The sequence below is a fragment of the Poecilia latipinna genome, unplaced genomic scaffold (genome assembly GCF_001443285.1).
Source record: "Poecilia latipinna isolate Pla-1442-1.1 unplaced genomic scaffold, P_latipinna-1.0 Scaffold619, whole genome shotgun sequence".
In the NCBI taxonomy this organism is placed as follows: Eukaryota; Metazoa; Chordata; class Actinopteri; order Cyprinodontiformes; family Poeciliidae; genus Poecilia; species Poecilia latipinna.
Window position 1 is genome coordinate 153,830 of NW_015113235.1, and position 25,527 is coordinate 179,356.

Sequence of the window (25,527 nt, forward strand, 5' to 3'; positions counted from 1 at the left end):
AGCCGTCTTTTCTTTGGTAGAAAAACATTTCATAAACTGACTTTAAATCAATAATAAAACATGAGTTTGGGTTGTTTTGTCTAAATTAAATGGTGTGCTGATTTGATGTAATTGAAGGAATATCACCATATTTAATCACCATATTTAATTTGCAGAATTTGCAGAATTACAATAGATTGTAACAGATCACTGGTAGATTTTATGCATATCTGTTCAATATTCACAGGTTTCATTATGAGCCACTAAGGCAGGGGAAGGGTGATTTCATGTAATGTCAAATGGCTTGAACATTGTTGATGCAGATATAAACTTTTACAATAACTGCCATTGAGGAAAAAGTCAAGATGAGGCATGTTAAGGTTTCTTCTGCATTATTATTCAAAACAGTTGAACAGGTAGGTAGTTTCATGTAGCGGCATGATCACTCCTGAATGGACTAGATTTTAGTGAATAAATGCCGAATTAACTGTGCCCTTCCCTTCCATACATAGACTGAGGCAAGTGGAAACCAAATTGACTCTCCCCATTAAAGGGAAGCTTTAGTTTTAAACTAAAAGGATTTACATGTACAGGTTAGGATATCAATGTTGGTTTAATACATTGATATTAAACCAATATCTCAGCTGACTTCAATGAAGAAGTCAGCTGAGAAACTGACTTCTTGACAGAAAGTCAAGCAAACAGGAGGCCTGAAAAAGGGGCTCTTTGTTCCACTTAAATTCATCACATTTCTTTAAATCGTGAAATCTCCATGGAGTGATCATTTAAATTCCTCAAAATCATAACAAAAGTCTGTTTCAGATAGAGGTGTGAGTGACATATCTTATGTTACTTCAGACAGAAGGAGGAGGAGGAAGAGAAGGAGGAGACATAATAAAGCATATTTCAGACCAACCCAATCAACGACTTTATCAGTAGATGCTGCGCTGCCAGTGTTTGTCACTGGTTTGTCTCTGCTGATCAAAGTTTCGGCCCACACTGTGCCACAAAGTGACCTGTACGGTAAATGGTCTGTGCTGTTGTGACTTCAATCTGATTCTGCCAGTAAAGTGACTAAATTACAGAGAACACAACATTAGGATGATGATTTTCCAAAGCACACAGTGATACTCACTGAAGAGTAAAGAGCAGTTTTAATGTTTATGAGAATATTTTCTTCAGGGGGATAAAGGACTTGGGTACTATTTTCTTAAGACTTCATATTCTAACCTGTTCCTCTTGTCTGTGGTTCTTTTTACCTCATGATGTAGTCAAATTTGATTAAATATGAGATATTATGACTTCTGATTACACTAAAATAAGTCTGATAACTTCCTGCTTATAAAACATTTAAGTAAGATTCAATTAACTCACTTAATCACATCTCCGTAAAGGAAGTAACAGAAACAGATGTAAATTCAAAGTAGTGTTTCACTTACAAAGCAACATACCTGTCAGTCTGTAAATGAAGCCGCCTCTATTATTGTAGTCAGCTGTTAGTCGCCATGTGTCTCAGTGTTGCTACAGTCACAGAAAATGACTTAGCACCCATTGCCAGTCTTGACATTCATCAATGGTTTCTGATAATAATCATGTAAAATGCACATTTTGGATAAGGAATCCTGAGTTTGAGCCATAAAATTTGTTGCATTTTACTTTGATTTTTATGGAAAAACACAAAGCAGTAAAGTCAAAGGATCATTATTCATGGTTTTCTTTCTTTCTTTTTTTTAAAAAAAAATAAAACTTGAAATCTACAAAGTTATCTGCAACCTCTAACTAGATTTTTCCCCAATCAGCCCCATCTATTTTTTGTGTTTTTGTGAGCTACTAGACGAAATGTGGTCACTACTCCTAAACCTGTCCCATCAACAGTATAATTGACAAACTGAAGGTGAGTTTAGACACCTTGTCACAGGGGGCGGGACTAACTTTGTCTCCACCTAACTTGGCCTGGTAGGTGTGACCCAGCTTAACAAAATCACATGTGAAGCTCTTGTGTTTGTCTGTGAGCTTCTTCTTCCACCCTCTCACACACAAACTCCCCAAGCTTTTGGTGTCTACACGTTGGACCCCCCAGCCCAACTTTCTGCCCTGGATCTTTGGAATTGAACAAGCCTCTCCAAGCCTCTGCTCCGCATCTGACTTGCAAGGAAACATGACAGACTCATCTACCAACATGCGGCTGAAGCTGCCAATTACCTGCTTCATCCTGGAAATCATTCTCATCATCCTCTTTGGTGTTCTGGTGGTGTATGACGATGACACAGACGCAAAGGCGTTTAATAAGAATATGAAAATGAATAACTCCACAGCTGGTGGACACAACGGACATGGTTCTGGAACATCTGATGATACTGACTATAACAATGACTTCTACTACCGTTATCCAAGTAAGTTTTCTGTAGATCAGGTGTCAAAAGGTGTGTCAGTGCATGTTCCAGCAATCCAGAATCAGAATTAGTAGGGGAAAAAATTTCATGCACATTTTGAAAAAAAAATGCTTGAATATTTAAACCTTCTCAAGGTTGTCATTTTTTGTTTGTTTTAATGGTGGGGTTGTTTACTTTTTCCAACAAGCCTAAAATACAAAATAGCGTTGTTGTTTTTTTAGATGAGACTAAAAGCAAAATCTAAAAATCCATTAAATGAAAGGGGGAAATCCCTGAAAGACCTACACATAGAAAAGCATTCAGATGCTTTTCCTGGAATATTTTGGATATAAAAATATGATATTTTATTATTTTTGTGTTTGTTTTTGTCAGGTTTGAAACAACATTGTGTAAATTGGATGGCAGAATTCCCCATATGCTATTGACAGTAATTACTGGAATAACATGGAAACAATATTTGCATCTCAATGAAAACTACTGAATGTTTCATTGATTGCCTCTGATCTGCACAAATTCATCCCATCAGCCAGATATGCCAGTTCTCACACATACTTTGAAGCCCTGTGGATTTAGTTTTCCTCTCATACATTGTTTGAAATTCCCAAAACAAATTTAGGACACTGGGTGTGGGGCAAAGTGTTACATTTCACTGCTGGCACCACTTTATGCTGCCTAGCCAACATGTTGTGCTCTGATTATCATTCTAAAAGGAATGCTGAGGGTCTCAGAGGGGCTGTCTGGTCTTAGGTCATAAATGATCAGACATGTCATCTATTCCACAAAATGCTAATATTATCCTTCAAAAGTCCAACCTCATACAAAGAGCGGGGGTAAACAATAGAATATAACAACTTATATGTAAAAATTCTTACAAATCATTAAAAGCAATAATATTTGATACACCAGTCCACTACTTTTTGTTACTTTTTAATTTGTGGTAAAAGTATCAAAAATGAAAAGTAAATATAAACATATGGGATGTAAAAGTGGGGAGTATGAGGGTACTCTTTTGTGACAGCTGTAGTAACTTGTGTCTGTTTACACTATACTTAGCCAGGTGTGTGACTTTCAGCCAATAATGGAAATATCAACCAAAACATTTTGTAAGACATTTTCAGTCTATCTTTTTTGGACTGGAACAGTGAATCTCAGGTGATCTTCCTCAGCTAACATTTTTTCAAGTTGTCATAGTTCTTGACCCTGTGGGAGGAATTTTTATGCAAATTTCCTTTCTAATAGCATTCCAAGACTGAACAATAGGGATCAAGCTCTATGTTTGGGTAAAATTTTATTTTCCAGTTTTTGAAATATGTAGCAAGACAATCTAAAGAAGGAGTGTTTTTATTCTGTAAATTCATCCATGATTAATATAATCTACTTACACAGCAAACAGAAAATAGTAAAGCAGACAATAATCCATTGTGATAAGTTTGTTTGACTTTATGATTTATCTATTCAATCATATTTTTCAGCTTTTTAGCTTTGTTTTTGTTGGCAGGAAATATCATCAGAACATCACGTAAAAGTTTTTTTTTTTTTCACTTAAAGAAATATTCCTATTTCCAATCATGCTGTTATAGATTCTCCACATGCAAAAGTTTGATTCTCTTTTGTATGTACTAATGCAAAAGAATATAACCAATATTTCATTCCCAAAGCTAGATTTTAAAATGCAAACATGATTTCTTACTGTTGAGCACACACTGACATGTCAGATTCTGGGAGGTATTTACCTTCAGGCATCTCTCTCATTTGTGAGGGCGGAGCTTCAACCTAGAGCAAAGAGTGATGGGAATTTTTAAAGACTAAACCCTCTTCTTACATAATAACCTTTAACATATTCTCCCAGAAGCAGGTTGCTCTAGAATCTCCTCTAACTTCTCCCTTTCAGTCACTGTAATGTAGACATTTGACGTCGTTATGAAGCAACATGTCAGTTGTGACTTTCTAGGAATGCCACACGTTTGTTTGATGAATCCAAACTTATCAGTAGGATGCACCTCTATTTTTGTTTCAAAAAGTTTGCTTTGCAGCAGTAGCATGAAATTTCCATTGCATTGTGTAGCACATAATGAAAGATGTATTGTATTTAAGGGCAAACATTGCTGTTTTGATAACCCCGTCTTAGCAATATCATTGTCTAAAGTTTATCTCTAAATAACAGAAGAAGGTCAGTCAGAGAGTTAAGCTCAAAACAAAGTGAATGAAAGGAAGTGAAAAAAGATTCTTACTCTCATTTTTGATTGTATTCAGGAGTGATTCTACCTTAAATCATCCAATCTGTTATCACATTAATGCACATTCTATTTAAATTCCTTTTGTGCTAAAATTTAATTTGAACAAATCTGACAGAAAACAGTTTTCTCTCACTGACTGACTTCTGCATAGACACGCATGACCTCATTTAACATAACTGACAAGTATTTCATCCTAAATAACAAAACAAAAAGGTGCTGTTAGCTTTACGCAACATGTGTCCATCAAACAAATTCTTATGAATTTCTCTTTACCTTTTGCAGCACTGACACAATATTAGGACACACACAACACAGTTCAAAGACTTAAAGGAACATGAACAGCTTTATGAATTGCTGTGTCTCCACAGAAGGTTAAAAAATAGGGCGGACAGTCAGGTCCAACCCACTTTACGGTGTTTAACCTGACACCTTTGTGTCACAGAAGTTGGAAATGAAGATCACCGTCATGGCTCAGGGATATTTGTACAGAGGCTCCATCCGGTATCAGTATCATATCCTGGGAAAAAGGAAAAACGACGATGTATAGTAAACAGAAACCGGTTCAGACAGGTTTCATGCTCTGCAGTGTGGAATCCCTATACTGTCTGGAAAGTAAATATTTCATAAGAACCAGTTTAACGTCCAGCTTACATCGACCAAAGCAAAAAAAAAAAAAAAAGGACTTACAACTAACACTAATAGTTTAATAGTATAGAAAAAAGTTGAATGAGGGGATAATTTATTTTAGCAGACATTATATCATGTGTTTGTACAATGTTGTCTGTATTGGTTAACACCACCCAAACATGCACATTGTGTGTGTTTTTGCATAAGGTGTGTATAACTATATGTTCTATAAGTTTCTTTTAGGATCGAAGGTTTGGAGTAGTGAAAAAAACATATCACACACTTTGTCTGGTGGAACAGTTCACCTGATAGCAGATGTACCGTTAGGAAAGATATTGTTGATTTTAGTAGTTTCACCCAAACAGGACGACAAGCTGCTCACCACTTACAAATAGATACAACAGTTAGTCAAGAGTTGCTTTTTTATTTAATGCACTTGGTTACTTGAAAACTTGCCAGCATTCAGCTACATAAGTACTTGTGATTCTTAATTTGTATTTTCTATGTCAGATATTTAAGTTGAGATTTCCTCGCATTTAACAGACATGATCAAAGCAAAACAGTGAGAAGGGAAGCAAATCTCAATGTTTAAAATTCATATCAGTTGGCAGCATGGAGCAGTTCTGTGTTCTGACCTTCATATCAACGCTCCTTATTGCGTTGATATGAAGGTTTCCCTCTGGGCCACAGGGAACTGTGTGAATCTAGGCCAAAATACCAACAGGGATGCTGGAAAGAGCTCTATTTGGTCAAGCCAATTAACAGTTACCATAACGACAGCACTCACAGCACAGAGCAATGTTATGAATGGCAGTTAATGAGCGATGTTCACAAACTGTGTGAATAAGGACAGGAAACAATGACACGTAACAAGTTGATAGGGTTCATTTTGAAAACGGGTCACCAACCATTTCTCAGACCTGTAAGTGCATTGATTTTCTTTGTGGTTTTGCATAATAAGTTATAAGAGATCATATATAGGCATTATGAAGCACAAATTAATCACAACCTGGTGTGAGTCATGCTTGCAAGTTACAACTGAACCTGATTTTCCAGGGAGGTTTCTGAAATTGACTGTTCTGAGTACAACTGCTTTCATCTATATGGCTTAAAAGCTCCTGGAACAGTCGGTTTGTTTGTGGAAACAGACTGTTAGTGATTATTGAATGGATTCATCTAGGAGACAACACATTGCTTGACAGCATTGATAAATGAAGCCTGCATGGTGTCATAGTCACGCCTTAAGCAGAGCATACAGGACCACATTTTCAAAAGAAACAAATTAACATCTATCATAACTTATATCTAACAAAGCAGCTGCGGCACACAACCTCCTTTACCATTCGCTGTTTTCTGTTTTCTGCAGGTTTTCAGGATGTGCATGTAATGATTTTCATCGGCTTTGGTTTTCTCATGACCTTCCTTCAGCGCTACGGCTTCAGCAGCGTGGGCTTCAACTTCCTCATCGCAGCCCTGTCCCTGCAGTGGGCCACTCTCATGCAAGGCTTCTTCCACGGATTGCATGAGGATGGGAAAATTCACATTGGAGTGGAAAGGTGCAAAATGAAATACAGTATGAATACCACCATTATTTAAAATTATTCCTCTGATGTCCTTTTTTACAATGTTCTTCCTTCATCCTTAAATTAGAAGAGAGCATCACCTTCTATCCAAGTGACAGTAACTGTACTTGTTCCTCTAAAGTACACAATAATGAAAACTACATTTTCTTAACCCTAACATTGTCTTATTGTGAGTAGTGACAACAGTGCTTTAACATTACATTTTTATTTTTTTAAGTACACCTCTTAATTACCAGAATCTGGACATTTTGAAAGTTTAGCACTTAACAGATAGTGTCACACCCCATAAAAGCTGCAGCATTTAAAAATGAGTTATTAGCTTTGAAGAAAAAAAAAATGAAGGCTGTACCTGACTTTATTCCTGTTTCCATACCAAACTGTTAACATCTGTTTTTTCTGTTTGCAGTATGATCAATGCTGACTTCTGCACTGGCTCTGTGCTGATCTCGTTCGGAGCAGTTTTGGGAAAAACCAGCCCCCTCCAGCTGCTAATAATGGCTGTTTTTGAGGTCACACTGTTTGCCGTCAATGAGTTCATCTTGCTCACCATTTTAGGAGTGAGTCACCATAAATCAAACTGCTCAAGACTTGTATTAATGACTTATGAACATCTTTAATTTTCTCTGCTGACACACTCAAAAATTTGAACTATCCTGTGAATCGTGTTTCAGACTAGAGATGCTGGAGGCTCCATGACCATCCACACCTTTGGAGCGTACTTTGGCTTGATGGTGACGCGAATCTTGTACCGCCCCAAACTGGAGCAGAGCAAACACAAGAACTCGTCAGTCTACCACTCTGACTTGTTCGCAATGATAGGTAATTCCCATGCAAGAACAAACATCTACAGGAATTGTTTTCGTAGAAAATTACACCCAGACCCATAAGATTGCAACATGCTTTATGAATATAAGCTTTGTGAGACACAAATGACTTAATCAGAGTTTATACATCTTGTGGTTTCCCCATCTCTTTTTTTCACGAATTACAAAGAACAAGATGTTATTGAGTTGCATGCAGGGTAACTGTTCTGTGACTTTTAGCATCTATCCCTTGAATCCTCTGAAACACAAAGAAAATTAGGTGTTCATTTTTTTTTTTTTCAAAATAAAAATGTTTGGCAGGCATTTGTTTTCAACTTCCTTTACCTTCAAAACAAGAAATAAAATCCATCTTATTTATGGGTGGTAACTATAAACACCCAGAAGATATAATGGAATAGCTTACATCATGGCTTATTGATGTGCTTGGCTTGCCCAGAAGGAGCTAAGACCTTCATATTCAATGACCAATCTGCAGTATTATTTGAAATATTAATTTGACAATGCAAATATAAACAGGCAAGTCATGCACTAAGCTGTATCTGCAGTACCAGTGCTTATTTTCAGCTTGTTAAAAATGTTTAAAGTCTTTCATTTTACAACGAAGCACTGGCTAGAAAATAATATAGAGAAGTTCAAAGGGTATACTTTGGCAAGCCACAGAGACATTTTAAACTCTAGTTTTCAATTTCCTTTCACTGCTGCTACATTTAAAGTCTATCTTTACCTTCAATGTAAATACAGGTACCATCTATCTGTGGATGTTCTGGCCCAGCTTCAACTCTGCCGTCACGGCACATGGAGACCCCCAGCACCGCACAGCCATGAACACTTACTACTCCCTGGCAGCCTGCACTCTGTCAACGTACGCCATGTCGGCCCTCACAGCTCACGATGGAAAGCTGGACATGGTAATAATGCATGATCACCATTTCTATTTTCAACTCTTTGTTAATTAAAGACATCTGAAAATCAGATGAAAGCCTTGGTGAGAATGTTGTCTGTCATCCATCCATATTTGCAGAAGAGTTTTCTAACTAAAAAATAATGAAGCAAATAAAATAGTGCCAGAAAAGTACTGAGCCAAAAGGAAACAAGGAAGATGTGATATCTTAACTTGTTCTTCTTATGCTTATCAGAGTTTAGAACTGTTACTCAATACCTGAGAGCCAATGAATGAATGGACTGACGGTGCACACCTCCTCAAAAAATGCTGATTGGGTCTCAGCCAAATGGCTGGCAGGCTGATCAGATCTCCAGCTGTCTTTCACATACTCCAAGATGAGGCTGTAAACCATCACAAGATCAGTCCTCTCCACTGATGGTTATCAAACATGAGAGGAAATTAATTAAATAAGCAGCTGGTTTCTAACATGTCTCAGTCACTTGGCTGTTGAAAACAGATCAAGTCAAGTTTATCTGTAAAGCACATTTCAGCAGCAAGGCAGTTCAAAGTGCTTTCCACCACAAAAACATAAGATGAGATAAAGACCATCATCAAGCAAATATACAAGACATCATCATAATCCATATCTGGTAGTTCATTTTGTGTTTTGGGAAACTTGTTTTGTGTCAAAAAGGTGAGTATTAAAATTACAAACCTACCTTGGAAAATAGAAAGATAAGTTTCTCAGTACTTCTAGATTTTCTGAATTGAAAATAAGATTCTTCATTAAAAATATGGAGACAATCAAAAAAAAATTATCTTTGCTGCTACCAACTCAGTATTGTGCTACTCAGCTCTGGTATATCTTTTTTTTTTGTTTTTCTTTGACCTCAGCATGTGTTTTGTCTCCATGTTTAGGTGCACATTCAAAATGCCGCCCTGGCCGGAGGAGTCGCAGCAGGAACAGCTGGTGAAATGATGCTCACACCTTTTGGCTCCATGATCGTTGGGTTTTTGGCAGGAATCATCTCTGTCCTTGGCTATAAGTACCTCTCGGTAAGAATAAATTATGATGTTGTGTTTACAAACCAATTCTTATTTTCAAGACACATGTGAAGGACCTTCTATCAAAGTTTTGAGTTAACTTCATTTACATTTCGAGTTGTTTCAATTCTTCATTTCAAAGCTTCATTCTACAAATGTCATTTATTTCCCATCAGCCCATCCTGGAGGAGAAGCTAAAGATCCAGGACACATGTGGGGTTCACAATCTGCACGGCATGCCCGGCATCCTGGGGGCCATCGTTGGGGCTGTCACTACTGCCGTGGTCCCGAAGGAAGTATATGGAAATGGGTAAACAATTAATCTTTGCTTTCCGTGTTGCAACACTAAATCCAATATATATTTTTTATTCAATCATTGCTACTTGATCTCTTTAGCTTGCATCATGATAGAAGAGATCTTTATTTGAACAATCAGCTAACATATTTTTGTTTCTGTCTGGTTGTAAGTTTGAAAAAGGTTTTTCCTGAGGTGGCGAGTGGAGACAGAGAGACAACTTATCAGGCCGGCATGCAAGCCATTTCTCTTGTAATCACTTTGGCTATTGCCATTTTTGGAGGACTCATTGTTGGTAAGTAGATGCAGAACTACTTAAACCAGCTCAAGGACATCCAATAATAACAATAAGAAAAAACGTAAAAGAACATAGATTATGTGATAACTTTAACAAGAGAGGGGAACAAGCTCTTTCTGAATCTGATTTTGTTGATTTTATTTTTTAAGTCTTAAGAAATGCGACATATTTAATGTGAAATTAATGTGAAGAAAGAAACTTGTCAACTAATATATGCTTTATGGGGAACAAATGAAAGTGCAAGTCTGCATATGTGATTTTTAAAAAGAAATCTCAGGATTTCATCAACTGGAATATATACTTTGTTTGGAACTTGATAGCTAACTTTAAAAAAATATATATTATCATACGTCAAAACATCTTCTGATGAATATTAACTCCTGCCCAGAACTGAAGTAACATCTCTTCCCCTTCCTCTCAGGTTTCATTTTGAAGCTGCAGGTGCTTGGAGCTCCTCGTGACAATGCCTGCTTTGAGGACAGTGTCTACTGGGAGGTCAGTTTGATAAAACAAGACAGTTAGAGTCTAACTGCGTGAAATGTACAATATGTAGAGGAATTTCCATTGGCAAACTTGTGAAGAAGTATTTACATGACTTTTGTTTATTTAGATAAACACCCTTTAATTTCTTGGCTGATTCTAAATTAAATGTTTATTCTCAGAAAAACTTAGGAATTCTTTAGTCCTGATGTTATGCAGTAGGAATTACTGCATAACATCATGCAGTAATTCCTACTGCATGATGATCCATATTAAATATTAATATGAATTAAGATTGTAACGTGAAATTGCTGGCATTCATTGCGATAATGATAAAATGGTGATAAAATATTTTTTTAAAATATATTTTATCTTTTGTAAATATATCTGTCGCTCCATATGGCCAGAGCCTAACAAACAAAAATATCCTTTAACACTAAAAATCAAATAGGCTGCTAGTCACCGGTTACATATAGTGATGCGATTGCAATGCTGTAAAATTTAACTGCATTGTCATATTTTCAAATATATTGATTTGATTATTTTTGTAAAACCTGCACATGGAAGTAACAATCCTAACCATGGTTTCAGTTTTGGGGTTTTGAGAACATCATCAATAAAGTTAATCTTTGTCCTCATAAATGTGATTTTCTTTCAACACAGTAACGGTAAATGATACAATAACTGCCCATCCCTGGTATTCAGCAATTATTTCTCCAAGTATGGACAGATTCAGTCAGTTGCAGAAAAACATTTTCAATCACATTGCTGCTTATCAAGTTAAAATATCAAATAATTCAATGAAATCTAACACTAATTTATAAGATGAAGATATTTGATGTGAGAAAAATCTAAAAAAAAAAAAAAAAATCAGTTATTATTCTGTTCCATTGGAATTGCACAAAAAGTAATTTAATGGGTGATGACATTGAAGGCTGATTTTCAGTGCAATCATTAGTTTTTGTAAAATTGTAAACGTGTTTTAGACGTTTTGGGTCTGGTTATGTATGATATCTGGCCACCAGGGGGAGCAAATTCACCAATTCTTGTTGGAGATATTTGTTGTTATTGACCCACAAGTATATTGTGTGACATGTTAGTTTTACTATAATTTTATGCATTTTTTATTTCCTGTATGCAGATGTATAAATCAGTATTTCTAGAAGTAGCTACTTAAATCTGTTCTATGATTTTATTGCCAAAAAGAGACAACATTGTTAGTTAACATTTTATTATTTGTTGTGTCCGTAGATTTAGTTTTATATGTGTCTATTCACATTGTGTAATAAGACATTGTCAATGTAAAATAAATAAATAAATAAATAAATAAATAAATAAATAAAATAATATCACAGTGCAACAAGATGAGAAAAATGTATTTTCAGCACTTAAGTGTGGAATACTTGCAAATATACATAAAACAGATGATGCACATTATTATAAAGCAAGGTGAGAGAGCTCCTGATGCTCAATTTTCAGTAATTTTAAAGTTTTACTACTTTTTATTCTCAGGTACCAGGAGAAGAGCATTTTGAGGAAGAGCTAACTGCTGTGAGGACGGAAGAAACTGAGAAGATGAACAGTTAGACACACAGAACCAATCTGAGGTTTTAACAGCACTTGAAAGCCTACAGGCTACAAAATACTTTTTATACTCATGCCAGCTGCCAAACAGTTTATACATTTGAAACTTTACCTGTTTTTCCAAGTCAATAGAACAGGAATGAATGAGTAAAACCACTAGAGGTCAATCTAGAGCTGCATCTGTGAACACGCTGCACTGATAAAGGATGTTTCATTTATTAAAAACTGCTTTGTTGTTGTCCATCAAACACAAATGTGAAATAATTACATATTTTTACAGTAAGATTAAACCAAAGAGACACTTGAAACCAGATCAATTAATTTAGCTAAATTCTTTTAGACAAAATTAGATCATTTTAATAGGGTTTATTTTAAAGTAACTCTATATGTTCTTTGAATTACAGAAAAGATGTAATGCTGTGAGGTAATGCTGTTTAACTGTACATTACATTTGATTACATTAACTTTAGAATTGTATACAGTTTTGCGTCATATTAAACCATGTCAGTCTTATTGTTACTTATGTACACTTTCATATTTGCATGGTAATCTTCAAATTGATTTCCAAATTGACTTACACCTGCAGGAACATTGTTACATTGACTGTATTTATAAGAACAGACAGACTTTTAAGTACAATTTTGAATAGTTTTGGGCTAAAAATAAAGTTTTCAAAGAGCGTTTTGTGTCATGTGGTATTTAAAATCTAGCAGGAATATATCAGAAAACACTGGAAGCTCAGGAATTTTACCCATTAAAAATCATTGCAACTGTTGGCACTTAATAATATACCAACTTTAAGACTCACAGAAAGAACTTTGCTTTGTGTCCTTGTTTTGAATTGAAGATCAGCTTTCAGTGGACACCTGGTTTAAACCCATTAGTGATTTACAAACTACCATTTTTGGAAAACTAAAATAAAATCTGGACTGTTTCCACTGTTTACGTTCAGCCGTGTCACAAAAAAAATATTTTCCATCTGCAGATACTGAACTGTTACAAAAAAAAAAAAAAAATCCCAGTAATTATAATGCAGCAACTCTCTGAGAAGTTGAACTTTTCCACTACAATCTGATTCCCTCAACACTGAGCTCAACTGGTTATACTTTTCTCTTTCAAGTGTGATGCTAATAATGTTGCTACAGGACACATCTTTTAGTGCAGATATACCAAAATAATAATTTCCATAACATTATTATTAATAAAACAAAAATAAAATACAAGCAAAATGTAAAATGTCCTGCCATACGTCTGTGGCCTTCAGCTGAAGCTCAGCTGTGCTATGAAGCAGAACAAAGATCCAATACAGTCATGGATGATAAGTAGAGGAAATCCTTTGCCATCCCCAGAGGAAAATAAAGAAAAGGCAGAAGTTTTAATTTATTATTTTTTGTTATTTATAATGTCCTGTCCTATTTGTCACCAGACGATTGACGAGTTTTTGCAATAAGAACTGAATTTTTATGGAGAATATTCAGCTTCAAAAGGGTTCATTAAAAATATGTTTTTTTTTAAAGTCCAGCTCTCAATCAGACCTCCTGCAGGACGACATGAAAAAGAAGCAAGCAGATGGGGGATTCAGTAAATCTTAAGGGAGAAGCCATGGCATGAATGGTGAGGCTTGATGCTTTGTTGCCCATATCCATCGATCCTGACGTACTGTAGGTCCACACAAAACGGACAGCTCACCTTCTGTTTGGCTGCTGGTGTAAATGTGTTCCAGAGACCACTAGGTGGTGCTGGTAGAAAAACTAAGAGCCAGGCCTCATTGTGAAGCTTTTTGAGAAGCAATTTACATGAACATTTAATGGCAATTAACACTGGGAATGAGATTACAGCAAATAGGGATTGACAGAGGGAATAATATTCTTCTAAAAAAAAAAGAAAAAAAAAGAAAAGTCTTGTTTAAAATGTTACATTCTGGTGACTTGGATGCATTTGCTGTTGTTTGTCATTAACAATTTATCTCCTTGTGGTTCTAGTCCTGTTAATCAAGCCATTTGCATATCCTGATGAGCTGCTTGTGCCCTGCAGAATTATTCCTCCCTTTTTAGTTTAATAGAGGGCCCCTTGCAGGCTGCAGCAGCCTCGCCTGACCCCCCACCCAGCGTGGTGATGGCGCCACGGCGTGAACAGGCACTGCAGCCTTTTCCCAGGAACTAAAAGACAGGTGGACAGCTGTTTACTGAATAGGCGCTCATACTGAAGAGCTTAATTGAGCTTCATAGGGCTAATTAAAATGCAAAGAAAAATAATCATGATTATGGTAATTATTTCTAGTGTCCAATATGTCTTCAGGAGATGAGCTTGCTTGGCATCATACCTGCAGAAAAAAAATAATTCATTTCTGTTAGCAGAAAAGTATTAAATGCTGTTGTTTCCATAAGCTGAGACAATGCCATGGCATTAAATTAAAGGTTTTCTTCAAGTAAAAACTGCCCCAATATACTATGTTAAACAAAACAGAAAAAATATGAAAGGCTTGGAATATTTTATGAGCAGATTTTTACACAAAATCTCACCTCTTTTTTCAGAATGTGCCTCCAACCTAACCAACCATGCTGTCATAAGATCACTTTTCAGTTTTCCTCATTACGTTTAAATAAGACAGTATTAGCCTTGACCCCGTCACTGTATTTCTCTGTGTGTGAGCTGTGGGCTGTGAGCAGGGCACGTGGGAACGGTGCTGATCAGCCCCTGCAGCTACACAGGGTCCGTCCTAAGCAGCTGTAGCCTCCTGTGGCTCAGCCTCCGGCTTGTGTGTGATTGTTGTTCTTAACGCTGTTCTGGAGGTGAACATAATAGATTAATAGGCTCCCTCAGGACAACCGGGTCTCCTGTGGGAACCCCTCTGCTCGCTTGCAACCCTGCAGAAGCCATAATAGGCCAACACTAAAACACTGAAATCACTGAGATCTTGTTTCCAGAACATGCCAAACTGTTGTTAGATGTCTGTTGTCGTGTCTTTGCATTCAGACCTCATAGCATGGCTTTATGAAGGTACATGTAAATCTATCAGCTATTCTGTGATTGCATAATTACTCCTTTGCAGCAAGATTCTCACCATTAATTACACTCAAAGTAGAAACATCAGCACTTTGTGTGAGCATCTGGGAATTCACACTCAGAGTTAATTTAACTCTTGTTATTATTTTGAACAGCCCCATCAACTCTCCAATCAACGCTTGTGAGCTCTAAATATTAATCTCTGGAAAAAAAAAAAACAACAAAAAAAACAACATCAAAACATCATGGATGTTACCGTGTGCTGAGGGAAAAATAGAGGTAAAACAAAAAGTACATTTTGGTGTGTGGTTTTCATTTAGTTGCAGATTATATCCCCACACAAAGTTGTTGTTGTCACGTTTCTGAAGGGAGCAGAGACGTGCTGAGAGGTTGTGACTGATGCCAGCTAAGAAGGGGGGATGATGGAGCAGGGGTGTCAGTGGGAGTGCTCACTAAATGCAGGAAGTTGTTCAGCTGAAGAGGGTTTCTGCCACTTGACTGAGGGGAAATTGCCTCCAGTGCTGCAGGAGTACATGGGAGTGCTTCACTTGAATTTCCTCCCCCTCTAAAATGGCTAGCCCTGTGAATGCCAAATCAACAAAGGTGGAGGCTGTGTGCATTTCAGGCCCCACAACTCTTCAATTCTTTCACAGCTCACCTGTGGTCAACAAATCCTGCGTGTGAAAGCAGCGCTCGCCATGACCGGAATCCAACGTATTCACGAACAAATGTGGACACTCACTGGAAAGAAAATTTTCCATAAATTGCAATTTTCTGAAGCCACGGCGTCCTGAAGTCAAAGCAGGCTTGAGTTGGAAATTATAATTTAGACATGGCAACATTAGCGATGCTGTGCATTTTTACAAGTTATATTGCAAGTTTTATGGAGGTGTTCCTGCAGCCCACAGTAGAGAATTAGGGTCACTGAAAAAAAGAAATCTGATTTTTTCTCAGAATCAGAATTGTTTAAATTGTTTATGCACCACCAGAAAAATATGGTCTCAAAACTGAAATCTACCAAATAAATATGGGACAGGCTTTCAGTGTGGATAAAGTGCAGGTTTACATATCATATTAGGACAAAGCAGTTAGGTGATTTTTTCATATACTAACAATATAATGGACAGAATGTTTGATTATTGGCTTTTGACATAGATTGACACAGAATTAGAATTCGGCTCTTAAAGTCAATGTATTTTTTTTTTTCTGGTGGCCCTAATCCTCCTTTTTTATTATGCATAAAATAAAAATGCTAACAAAAAAATCTTAAGAAAAGTTCCCAAACAAGACAGAAGTATCTAAATGTAACCTCAAAGATTCAAGATAAATTTCAGCTTTATCACAAAAAATCTTTTGCCACTTTCTTCCTTGAGGTCATTATATCACCGCTATAACACACTTTCCCTCATTCTTTATGAAACAACAGAAACATCAGGCCTTTAATTTAACTTGGATGACTAAGCAAGCCTAAATTTAACACCCTTAGATTGAACAAAGCAGCATTCACAATTCGGATGATCAAAAGCATCAAATTCATCCACTGGTTGAAGGACCATTGTGATATGGACAGTAAAAATGCCAGTGTTGAATTAACACCCAAAAGTGTCTCTATGTGTCCAAGTCAGCTGGTGTTAAATTCAACAATACAGAGTGTCACATTAGTATTACAATGGTGTTAGTGTTAAAATATATTACACCAGTGCAGTGTTGATCACAAAACATAATGTGGTGTTAAAAAAGTAAATAATTGACCCCACAAGGTGCCAATATCAATCAAATCCAGTGGAAAATATTCAAAACAATACACAGAAATGGAAAGTTTAACCTGTCATTCACAGGTTGTCATTTTACAGGGGTGTCAAACTCCAGTCCTCAAGGGCCGCTGTCCTGCAGTGTTTAGATGTGCCACAGGTAAAAAACAGTGGAATGAAATGGCTTAATTACCTCCCCCCTGTGTAGATCTGTTCTCCTGAGCCTTGCTAATGACCTAATTATTCTTTTCAGGTGTGGTGCAGCAGAGGCACATCTAAAAGTTGCAGGACAGCGGCCCTTGAGGACTGGAGTTTGACACCCCTGTAAACCCAAATTTGGGTCCTCTCGTGAATGACAGGTTAACTTTTCTTAAACCCATTTCAGTATTATAGACCAATGTTAATTTAACAAAAAAAAATGGGTCTCAATCTTTAAACACTTTCAAAAGTGTTACTTTAACATCTGCTGACTTGGGCACAGACACTTTTAGGTGTTAATTCAACACTGGCATTTTTACTGTGAAGGATCACATTTAGGGCAGAATGGGGCGGCCTCTAATCCCAGAGTTCCTGCGAGGTCCCCTGGCGGAGCACCCCACACACTAACAAGGCCTCCCACTGGACTCATTACAAGAGGAAAAACCAACAAAGGCAGTTATTACACACTCCTTATGAAAGACATCAGGGGCAACGGGGCCAAGCTGGACACTGGGGGAACAAAGAGCGCTGAAGACCCTGCTGCCACCACCTTCATGCGTCCCCCGTCACCCCAACTGCCCCTGCTTCCAACACACGCATGTCTCTGAGCTGCAGACCTTGCAGAGGGGGCTGCAGAGGTTGGGAGAGGTCTGGGGCTTTGTGCCCTGTTAATTGAGGCACCCGATTGAGGAAGCATGGAGCCTCACCAGGGGGGCCTTAGAGGGGATTGAGTCAATGCCATGAAAGAAGGAGAGCAGTCATGAAGTCACACTATGTTCACCACAAATTCACCAAAAAACTCTACATACATGTTCCTACTGAATCCATCAAGTCCAATCAAGCTTATTTGTACAGCACATTTCAGCAACAAGGCATTTCAAAGTGCTTTACATGATGACAAAAGAAAAACATCATATAGTGAACAACTATAACATAAACTATGTTGATCAGTGTTCCATTTATTATGGTTCAAAAACTATTCTAAACAGGTGACAGTTGGGAATCACAAGCTGAATTGAAGTGGACCGAATGATGAACTTGTTGACATTTCAAATAAAACCATCTCAAGTCCAGAAATTATTGCTGAAACCCCCCTAACATTTCACAGTAAGAAAACCATAAAAATGTTTAATCTTATGCTCTTTATTTGTGATAAATATGGTCATTTAAGTTCACTTAGCGGACTTAAGATCACTTACTATCTGCAGTATCATATCTTGTTTGCATCATACATCTTTGACTTTTAAAAGTGATACCTCGTCCTCTGAAGACAAGGCATCAGCTCAGGAGGTTGCAGCTCAGGAGCCTTAACATCCAGCAGTTCAGCAGTACTTGTTGTTACATAAGTGCAAAATCCATATCTCGACTTTGCACATGGCATATAATCACAATTTATTCTGTTAAGACCATTACATTTAAAGATAAGCCTACACTATTATTGGGCAACCCACCACTTCCTCTTATTTCACTCCATTGTTCTGCACATTATCTCATTCTCATCAGCAAAAATCCCAGAAGAAAAAATGCTACTGATAAAAGATGAAGTTGGAGAAAACATGGAATATGATACAATCAAAAGAGAAAAAGAGTTTAAGAACAAAGAAAGGTGGGCATTTGTTAATTAATGAGCCACTGATCTCAACCACATTAATAACCGGGTCATGGATGTGAGGAAGAGAAGGATGGAAAAAGGGGAGAGGAAAAGGAACAAACAGAGAAAGGATGCAACATGATGGGTCCGGGTGTAGCGATGGGAATTTTGTCCCTGTCTTTTCCCCATAACCCCTCCTAACCTCTCTCATTCTCCTCAGCACTGCGACCACAAACCCTCTTTGTGGCTCCCCTAAAAAACCTTCATCGGATGCCAATTTGCATAAAAGCAACAACTTTTTTTCCTCCTCCTGTGGGATAGGACAGCAACAGCAACTCCCCTGCCGATGGGATCTCGATCCTTCTTCATTCAGGACACACACACACACACACGCACACACGCACACACACACACACACACACACACACACACACACACAGGTGCATACGTGTAGGAGGACATGATGATGAAAATTTATGTTTTATGACTCCCCAGGTGCACATACTGTATGTCTTTTGAGCTTCCACATGCATTTATAAAGAGAAAGTAAACATAATCACACATACCTCACATGGCTCCTTTTTGAACGCAATTAAAACAGAAGCTGCTCGTACAATACACCTTTGTCTTAGGCATGGAGGAGGAGGCGGGGCGGTGGGGGTCGGGGGGCATCTGCATATTAATTAGGAGGTTACGGTGTGAAATCCTCTCAGGCGTGTTAAACAGATGACATAGTGGGACAAATATGGCACTATTTTCTCTCTGCTCTCCCACGGTGGCGCATTGATACAAGTGATGCATGCTGCCACTTCCGGCGGTGGCAAGCTGCCAGCGGATGGAAATTAGCAGCAGGAGCTATTGCGATGAATTAGGAGAGTGAACAATGCAGGAGGCTGTGTGCTGCACAGCAGGGAGACAAGAGAAGGTTGACATTGGGAATGCTACACCATTAGGTGGCGATCTTGAGTCAAACAATCTTAGAGTTGTATTAAACCATTTGTCTCGAAAGCGATAAAATGTCCATTTTAAAGGATGATATCAGAACAATTTCATTGTGATTTGTTGGTTACAATTTCTTTAAAGATAAAGAAGTAAAGACGTGACCTAATCTGGATGACGCAACACCACTGGATTGCATATCCAGCATTTACCTGCAATAAAAATCAGTTCAGCTGGACTTGGAATCAGATGTAATTTCTGAACTGGACACATCTGTTTGGGTATCAATAACCATGGTTTGACACTCTGGCAGCACCCCTCTTTTTCCTCAATTCACAATTCTGTTAGCGGAGAACAATTCAGGTGGCATAAATCACCAAAACAGGAGTGAGCCAATGAGAGGCTGACAGAAAGTACAGTGCCAGAAAAGGACCTCCAGAACCATGACATCGTTTTTTATCCCTGCTGGCCACCCAGCTTCATTGACAAGGCCAAACCCAACCTCCGGTTCTTTGTTTTTGCTGCTCAGTTTCCGTTTTCTCCAGGTTTCCTTTCTCTAGCCTTTTGAGTCCTGTTGCAAAGTTTTTACACCATTTCCGTCAGGTTTTTTTCCTTTCATTTCTTCTTTGCACCAATTGAATTTGCCTTATTTGGTTAATCTCTAATGCTCTTTCTCAGCTTTTGTTTTTGCTGGGGCCTATCCCCACCTATCCGCTTCCTTTTTGCTTTCCGCTCCTTTGCCAACTCGTCACCGTCCCTTTCTCATTCTCACCAGCCCTCCTCTTCTCTCTACCCATCCCTCTTTGCCATTTCCCCAGTAAGGGGGCACTTTGCTGCTCCTGTCTTTCGATCTCCGCTGTTGGCACTCAGTTCTGAACGCCCGACCCAGTGTGTGCGGAGGGGAAGCTGTGTTTGAGCAAACGGGTGCCCACGCCTGCCCCCAGCACCACAAAGGAGGCTTTCTTTGCCCATCAATGGCTTCCATTAACGCTGGGCCCTCTGCCTCTGGAGGGGATGTCAGGCTTCCCGAGATGGCACACAGAGACAGCCATTAGAGGCAGGAAGCCGGGGGTAGGGGCATCTTGTGAGAGCTGCCAGGGAAGAGGAGGAGGGGCACAGAGGGCATGAGGTGGCGTTTTGTGTTCTAAACTCAGGGCTGTGTATATATACAGACTCAAAGACACAAAGGGGACGCATGTATTCTCTTGCAGCAGCTGAAACATACAGTATGTGAATGCATGTCTGCAAACCTTTGAGGAACATAACTAATATTACACAAATGTTTTATGTTTGTGCAACACAAAATCTCTGCAAGTATTTTTGTCTAATTTCTTGTGCAACTGTCTTAGTACACTTAGAATAAAACAAAACTAACTTGCAAGTAGCATTTCAAGGTAAAGGAGCTTGCTTTAAGTCATATTGATAAAAGGAAAAGTACTTTTTCCACTGGCAGATGTCTCTATATGGGAAAATGTCTTGTAACAGGTGAAATAATGTGCCAATGGAACAAGTTATTTTTATCAATATGAAGGAGTCATTGACTTAAAACAAGCTCACATATCTTGCAGAAAGGTTACTTATAAGTTAGTTTAGTCTTATTTCAAGTGCATTAAAATATTTGCACTGCTTGCTACTTATTTATAGTGAATTAATCAACATTATTGACTTGTGAATGCCACTGGTGCTCCTTCATCAGTTTTTTTTGAAAAAACTAAATGTTAGTACAATAAAATCACTTTCATAGGAACAAAAGGTTGAACATATACTAATATTACCTTAACCTGCTTGGCAGCAGTGTGCCCCGGCTGGACGTCGGCTCTCATTGAATCTGTTCTATGCAGGAAAGGAGGAGCCATTCTCTTTTGACTCAGTACACTCTCACACACACACATACAAACCGCAAACACAAAAGCTTTAAGATAAGTTTGTTCATAAATTGGGACTCTTTGAGGTTGGATTTTTGTTGGCTGCTGTGTTCTCTGAGATAAGCATGAGACAATGATAAGTGCAAAAAAAAAAAAAAATCATGCCCATGTTATCCTGCTACATTCATTGTTTTAAAGGAAAATATCATTTAAATATAATTTGGAAATTTGGTTTTGTATTTTACTTGTTTTCAAGTTAATCATTTTAGAGAGATAGCTGTCCTGTTGTCCATCCATCTGCAGGGAGTGCAAATGAAAAGCACAACAATCAAAGAAACATATCGTCAAAAAAATAGTTTATGGTGATTTTCACATATCATTTTGGGAAGAATTGATTTGAATGTGAGGTAACCTCAAATCCCCAAGCAGTCTATGATTATTTATATATTTTTATGCCAGTGTGGACTCGAGGTGCAGCAGAGAAAATTAAGCTGTATCTAAAATTCATTTGTACAAAATAATTTTCAGCTGTGCAAAATTTTAAGAGGCAAAACTGCTACAAGCTACATTTAAGAAGTGGTTATTCTTTGTTAATTAATTTCACAGATTGAAGAAACTGGCTGCATAAAACTGTAACCAGTTGTGTTTTTGCAGTAGCCTAAATATTGTTTGTTGAGATTAAAGCAAAAAATAAGGTAGCTGTTATATTAAAAGAAATGCATCTGCTTGGATCAGCTGAAGGAATCTGCTGAACTCGCCAGGGAAAGTGTGAAGTGTGATTTTGGCCTGCAGTTCTGCACAACATTGAACTGGAGAGTCTGCTTTACTGTGGTACTCTGTGTTGTGATAAACTGACAGAGACAGCACTTTTAATATGAAACTGATAAATATTTATTGTTAACAAGTGATATTAAAACAACAAGATAATAAATGACAGTTGCAAAAGTCCTGCATGAGGAAACGTTTAATGTGTCAGTAATTGCTGTGATGCTGCCACCACAATATCTGTTGAACAGTTTTATCATTTCTATTAATAAATAAAGTTTTGGCTTGTAAATATAAAGTGTTTACTAGATTATACCACCAGTCTGTGCTTTATGTTGAGACCGGTTTGAACTACACATGGGTTATGATCATATTAGTGCCCAAATCAACTCAAGTTTTTGAGAAATTAAGGTTTAAGGAAAAAAAAAACAACTTTGAATTTGAGTCAACAGACAGATCCAATTACAAGTTAATTTCTAATGTAGCAGTTGAGAAGCAATGCTGAACAAAAGGACTATATATTATAGCTCTTCTCTTGTTTAGTAGAATTATCTTGTCTGAGTGACATTCCAACTGCATCTAAAAGGAAGATATGAAAAGAGGCTGGTCAGCCTTTTCAAGACCTTCTCAGAAGACGCCATGGGACAACGAAGAGGAGGACCTTCTCTGCAGGGGCATGGGCGTGCTGTGAGAGCAGGTGGGGTGGTGAAAAAGAGACGGGCAGTGTGTGCAGATCAGAGGGATGTATGCGAGCCGGGCACGGTCAACATTCAACTGATCTAATGATGGCCAGACTTCAGAGCAACACTGGCTCCCTTTGCACAGCGCCAATTAACTCCAAGGGTGGGGACAGTTGATGGACGTGTCTATTATTAGCATGTGAGAAGTGCCGCAGCGCCTAAAAGAAATCAAAGAAAGAAAAGTCTTGAAGGAAGTGGCAAATGCAAAGTGAATGCGAGTGATATGCTTCATTGGTCCAATTGTGGCGACATAGCTTTTCTTCTCCTGTTGCGTTCCCAACATCTACTTATATGAAGAAAATATGGCGCTCTGAAAATGATGCAAATTGTGGCTTCGCAGAGGTCCCCCCCAATCTACTGACACACTCAATTATACCACTCACTCCACAAAAAAAGGAAAACTACAACCTTTAGTTCAAAGAAACAAATCAAAGGTACCTCAAGCCATTGAATCCCCCCAGCTGAGAGGGGCGCTGCTGGTCACCCGTCCCGGTTCACCCCGTTGTTTCATTGTCTTAAAGCATAGAGTGGGGGAAGTCCTCTCGTTAGAGATTCCTTTCAGGTTTACAATTTATTTAAAACAATCACGTTACCACACAACATCTCATTCTGAAAAATATGGTATGCAGGACAGAAACATATTGTGAAATATTTAAAGAATGACTGTTTTTATACAGCATCAAGAAGGTCAGGGAACACAGGAGACAGGTCAGGAAAAAAATGGGTTAGGTTAGAAAACAACATCTAAAGTTTTGAATGAAAAGAAGATGAACAAACCACAAACCTACTAAGACACGGACGTCCACCTAAACTGAATTAATTACAAAAAAAAGGCCTGAGGACTTTATGGATAACTTACCTGAGGAAATCTGCCAAGAAAACCACAATTAGTGAACACAGCAAACATGTGGCGCTCAGGTCAGAAGACATCAAATATGAACTTTCTGGTCGACATAAACAGCAGCATGTGTGTCAGAAAACTAACACTACATTGAATACTCTACATTTTCCCTGAAACATGGTGGTGGAAGGCTCATGCTGTGGGGAGACTTTTCTTCAGAATGAAAACAGAAGCCGGTCGGAGTTGATAGGGAGATGGATGGAAGTAAATACTGAAAGAAACCCTGTTAGAGGCCACATCATACTGTAGATTTTTCATTTTGACAATAGAACCATGTTATCCTTTCACTTCCCAGCCAAAAGCACCATGCAGTAGAAATGTTCTGTTTCCTTCTAAGCTATTTCTGTTCCCACATTTAGTAATCCCATAACCCCATGCCTCTGTTTAAACCTATTAACTTGAACTCAAACTGTTTCTGAGCTTCTGTAAAACATTTGATTTCTGCCTTTCTTTGCTGGCTACCAACCGTTTTGGTGCTTTCACAAAAGCCAAGATCTTGGGATACAGCCGGTCAGTGCAAAGGAAAATGAATGACAGTTCTGGATTGGCTGGAACTCAAAGTCCGTTGCATTTTGGGCCACATCAAGGCCACGGATGCCCTCAAAGGGCCAGTTTGGGTAGAACGTTTTGATAAAATTCATCAACCAACTATTAAAATATTTATAAGCGGCTGTATCTGCACTCAATGAGTACTTGAAATTAAATCATATTGAACATTCTTTCACACTGATGTAATCTTACAGCATACCAATAAAAACTACTTTGTTGTTCTATTTATCTGCCCCCTTTAGAGTCTGGTGGGCCGGATTTACCCCCGGGGCCTTGATCTGTCGAAAATTTAGCTACCAGACTACTTCCCTGTTTTATCCAATATGCATATACTGCCTATATATGTTTAATCTCATAATGTGTTAATAATAGCTCTGCAATATTTTGCTCTGTAAATTCAGAGCACAGATCCCATTTGAACGTTTGCTCTGATTCTGCTGCTGTGGCCTAACAGTCAGAGCAGATCTCAGACGGAGGAGATGATCTGCTGTTTTCAGGATTATATTTTACTTTCCCTAAAAGAGCCAATCAGGAGGCGTTTAACGTCAGAAGGCTTAATTAATTCTAATTTTTAATCAAGGCTTAATCTTAATGTCTGCTCAGCACTATATAAACTTCTGATAAAACATGCAGGGATTAAAATGCTGAAAATTAAATGCTAATAAGAGACTCAAAAGGAAGAGGAGCTAATATGGAGGTTCAAACTGTTTCCATGTTAATTTAGTGCCAAAATGGTGCAGTTACTTATATGAAAGTACTTTAAAACATTATGTGTCATTTTATCTCAAATCTAGACAGATTGCTTTAGTTAGAGTCTAAAACTTACCTTGAATGAATGAATCCAGCCATGACAAAAATGTAGCTTTCTCTTGAATTAATGGAAAATTAATGAAATGGGAAAGTGATTAAAAAAAAAAAAAAAAAAAAAAAAACTTCAGTTTTTTGGTTTGGGGAAGAAAAAAATGTCGCGGGGGGCCCAAAAATTAAGGGTTTTT

At 37.9% G+C, this 25,527-nt stretch overlaps 1 protein-coding gene and 1 long non-coding RNA gene across 2 annotated transcripts; one reads left to right on the top strand and one right to left on the bottom strand.

Moving 5' to 3' along the window:
• The first annotated feature begins 1,971 nt into the window (after positions 1 to 1,971).
• Positions 1,972 to 12,906, top strand: rhbg (Rh family B glycoprotein). The gene is made up of 10 exons (XM_015043178.1): positions 1,972 to 2,372; positions 6,603 to 6,792; positions 7,226 to 7,376; positions 7,491 to 7,638; positions 8,385 to 8,551; positions 9,445 to 9,582; positions 9,747 to 9,880; positions 10,039 to 10,160; positions 10,585 to 10,658; positions 12,156 to 12,906. Exons 1-10 carry the CDS (start codon positions 2,138 to 2,140, stop codon positions 12,228 to 12,230), a joined length of 1,434 nt encoding a protein of 477 aa, XP_014898664.1. The 5' UTR covers positions 1,972 to 2,137; the 3' UTR covers positions 12,231 to 12,906.
• Positions 12,464 to 18,023, bottom strand: LOC106953993 (uncharacterized). Its single transcript, XR_001426282.1, has 2 exons — positions 17,350 to 18,023; positions 12,464 to 17,058 (listed from the first exon to the last, which is right to left on the bottom strand). It is a non-coding gene; the product is annotated as an uncharacterized LOC106953993 (long non-coding RNA).
• Positions 18,024 to 25,527: the final 7,504 nt, after the last annotated feature.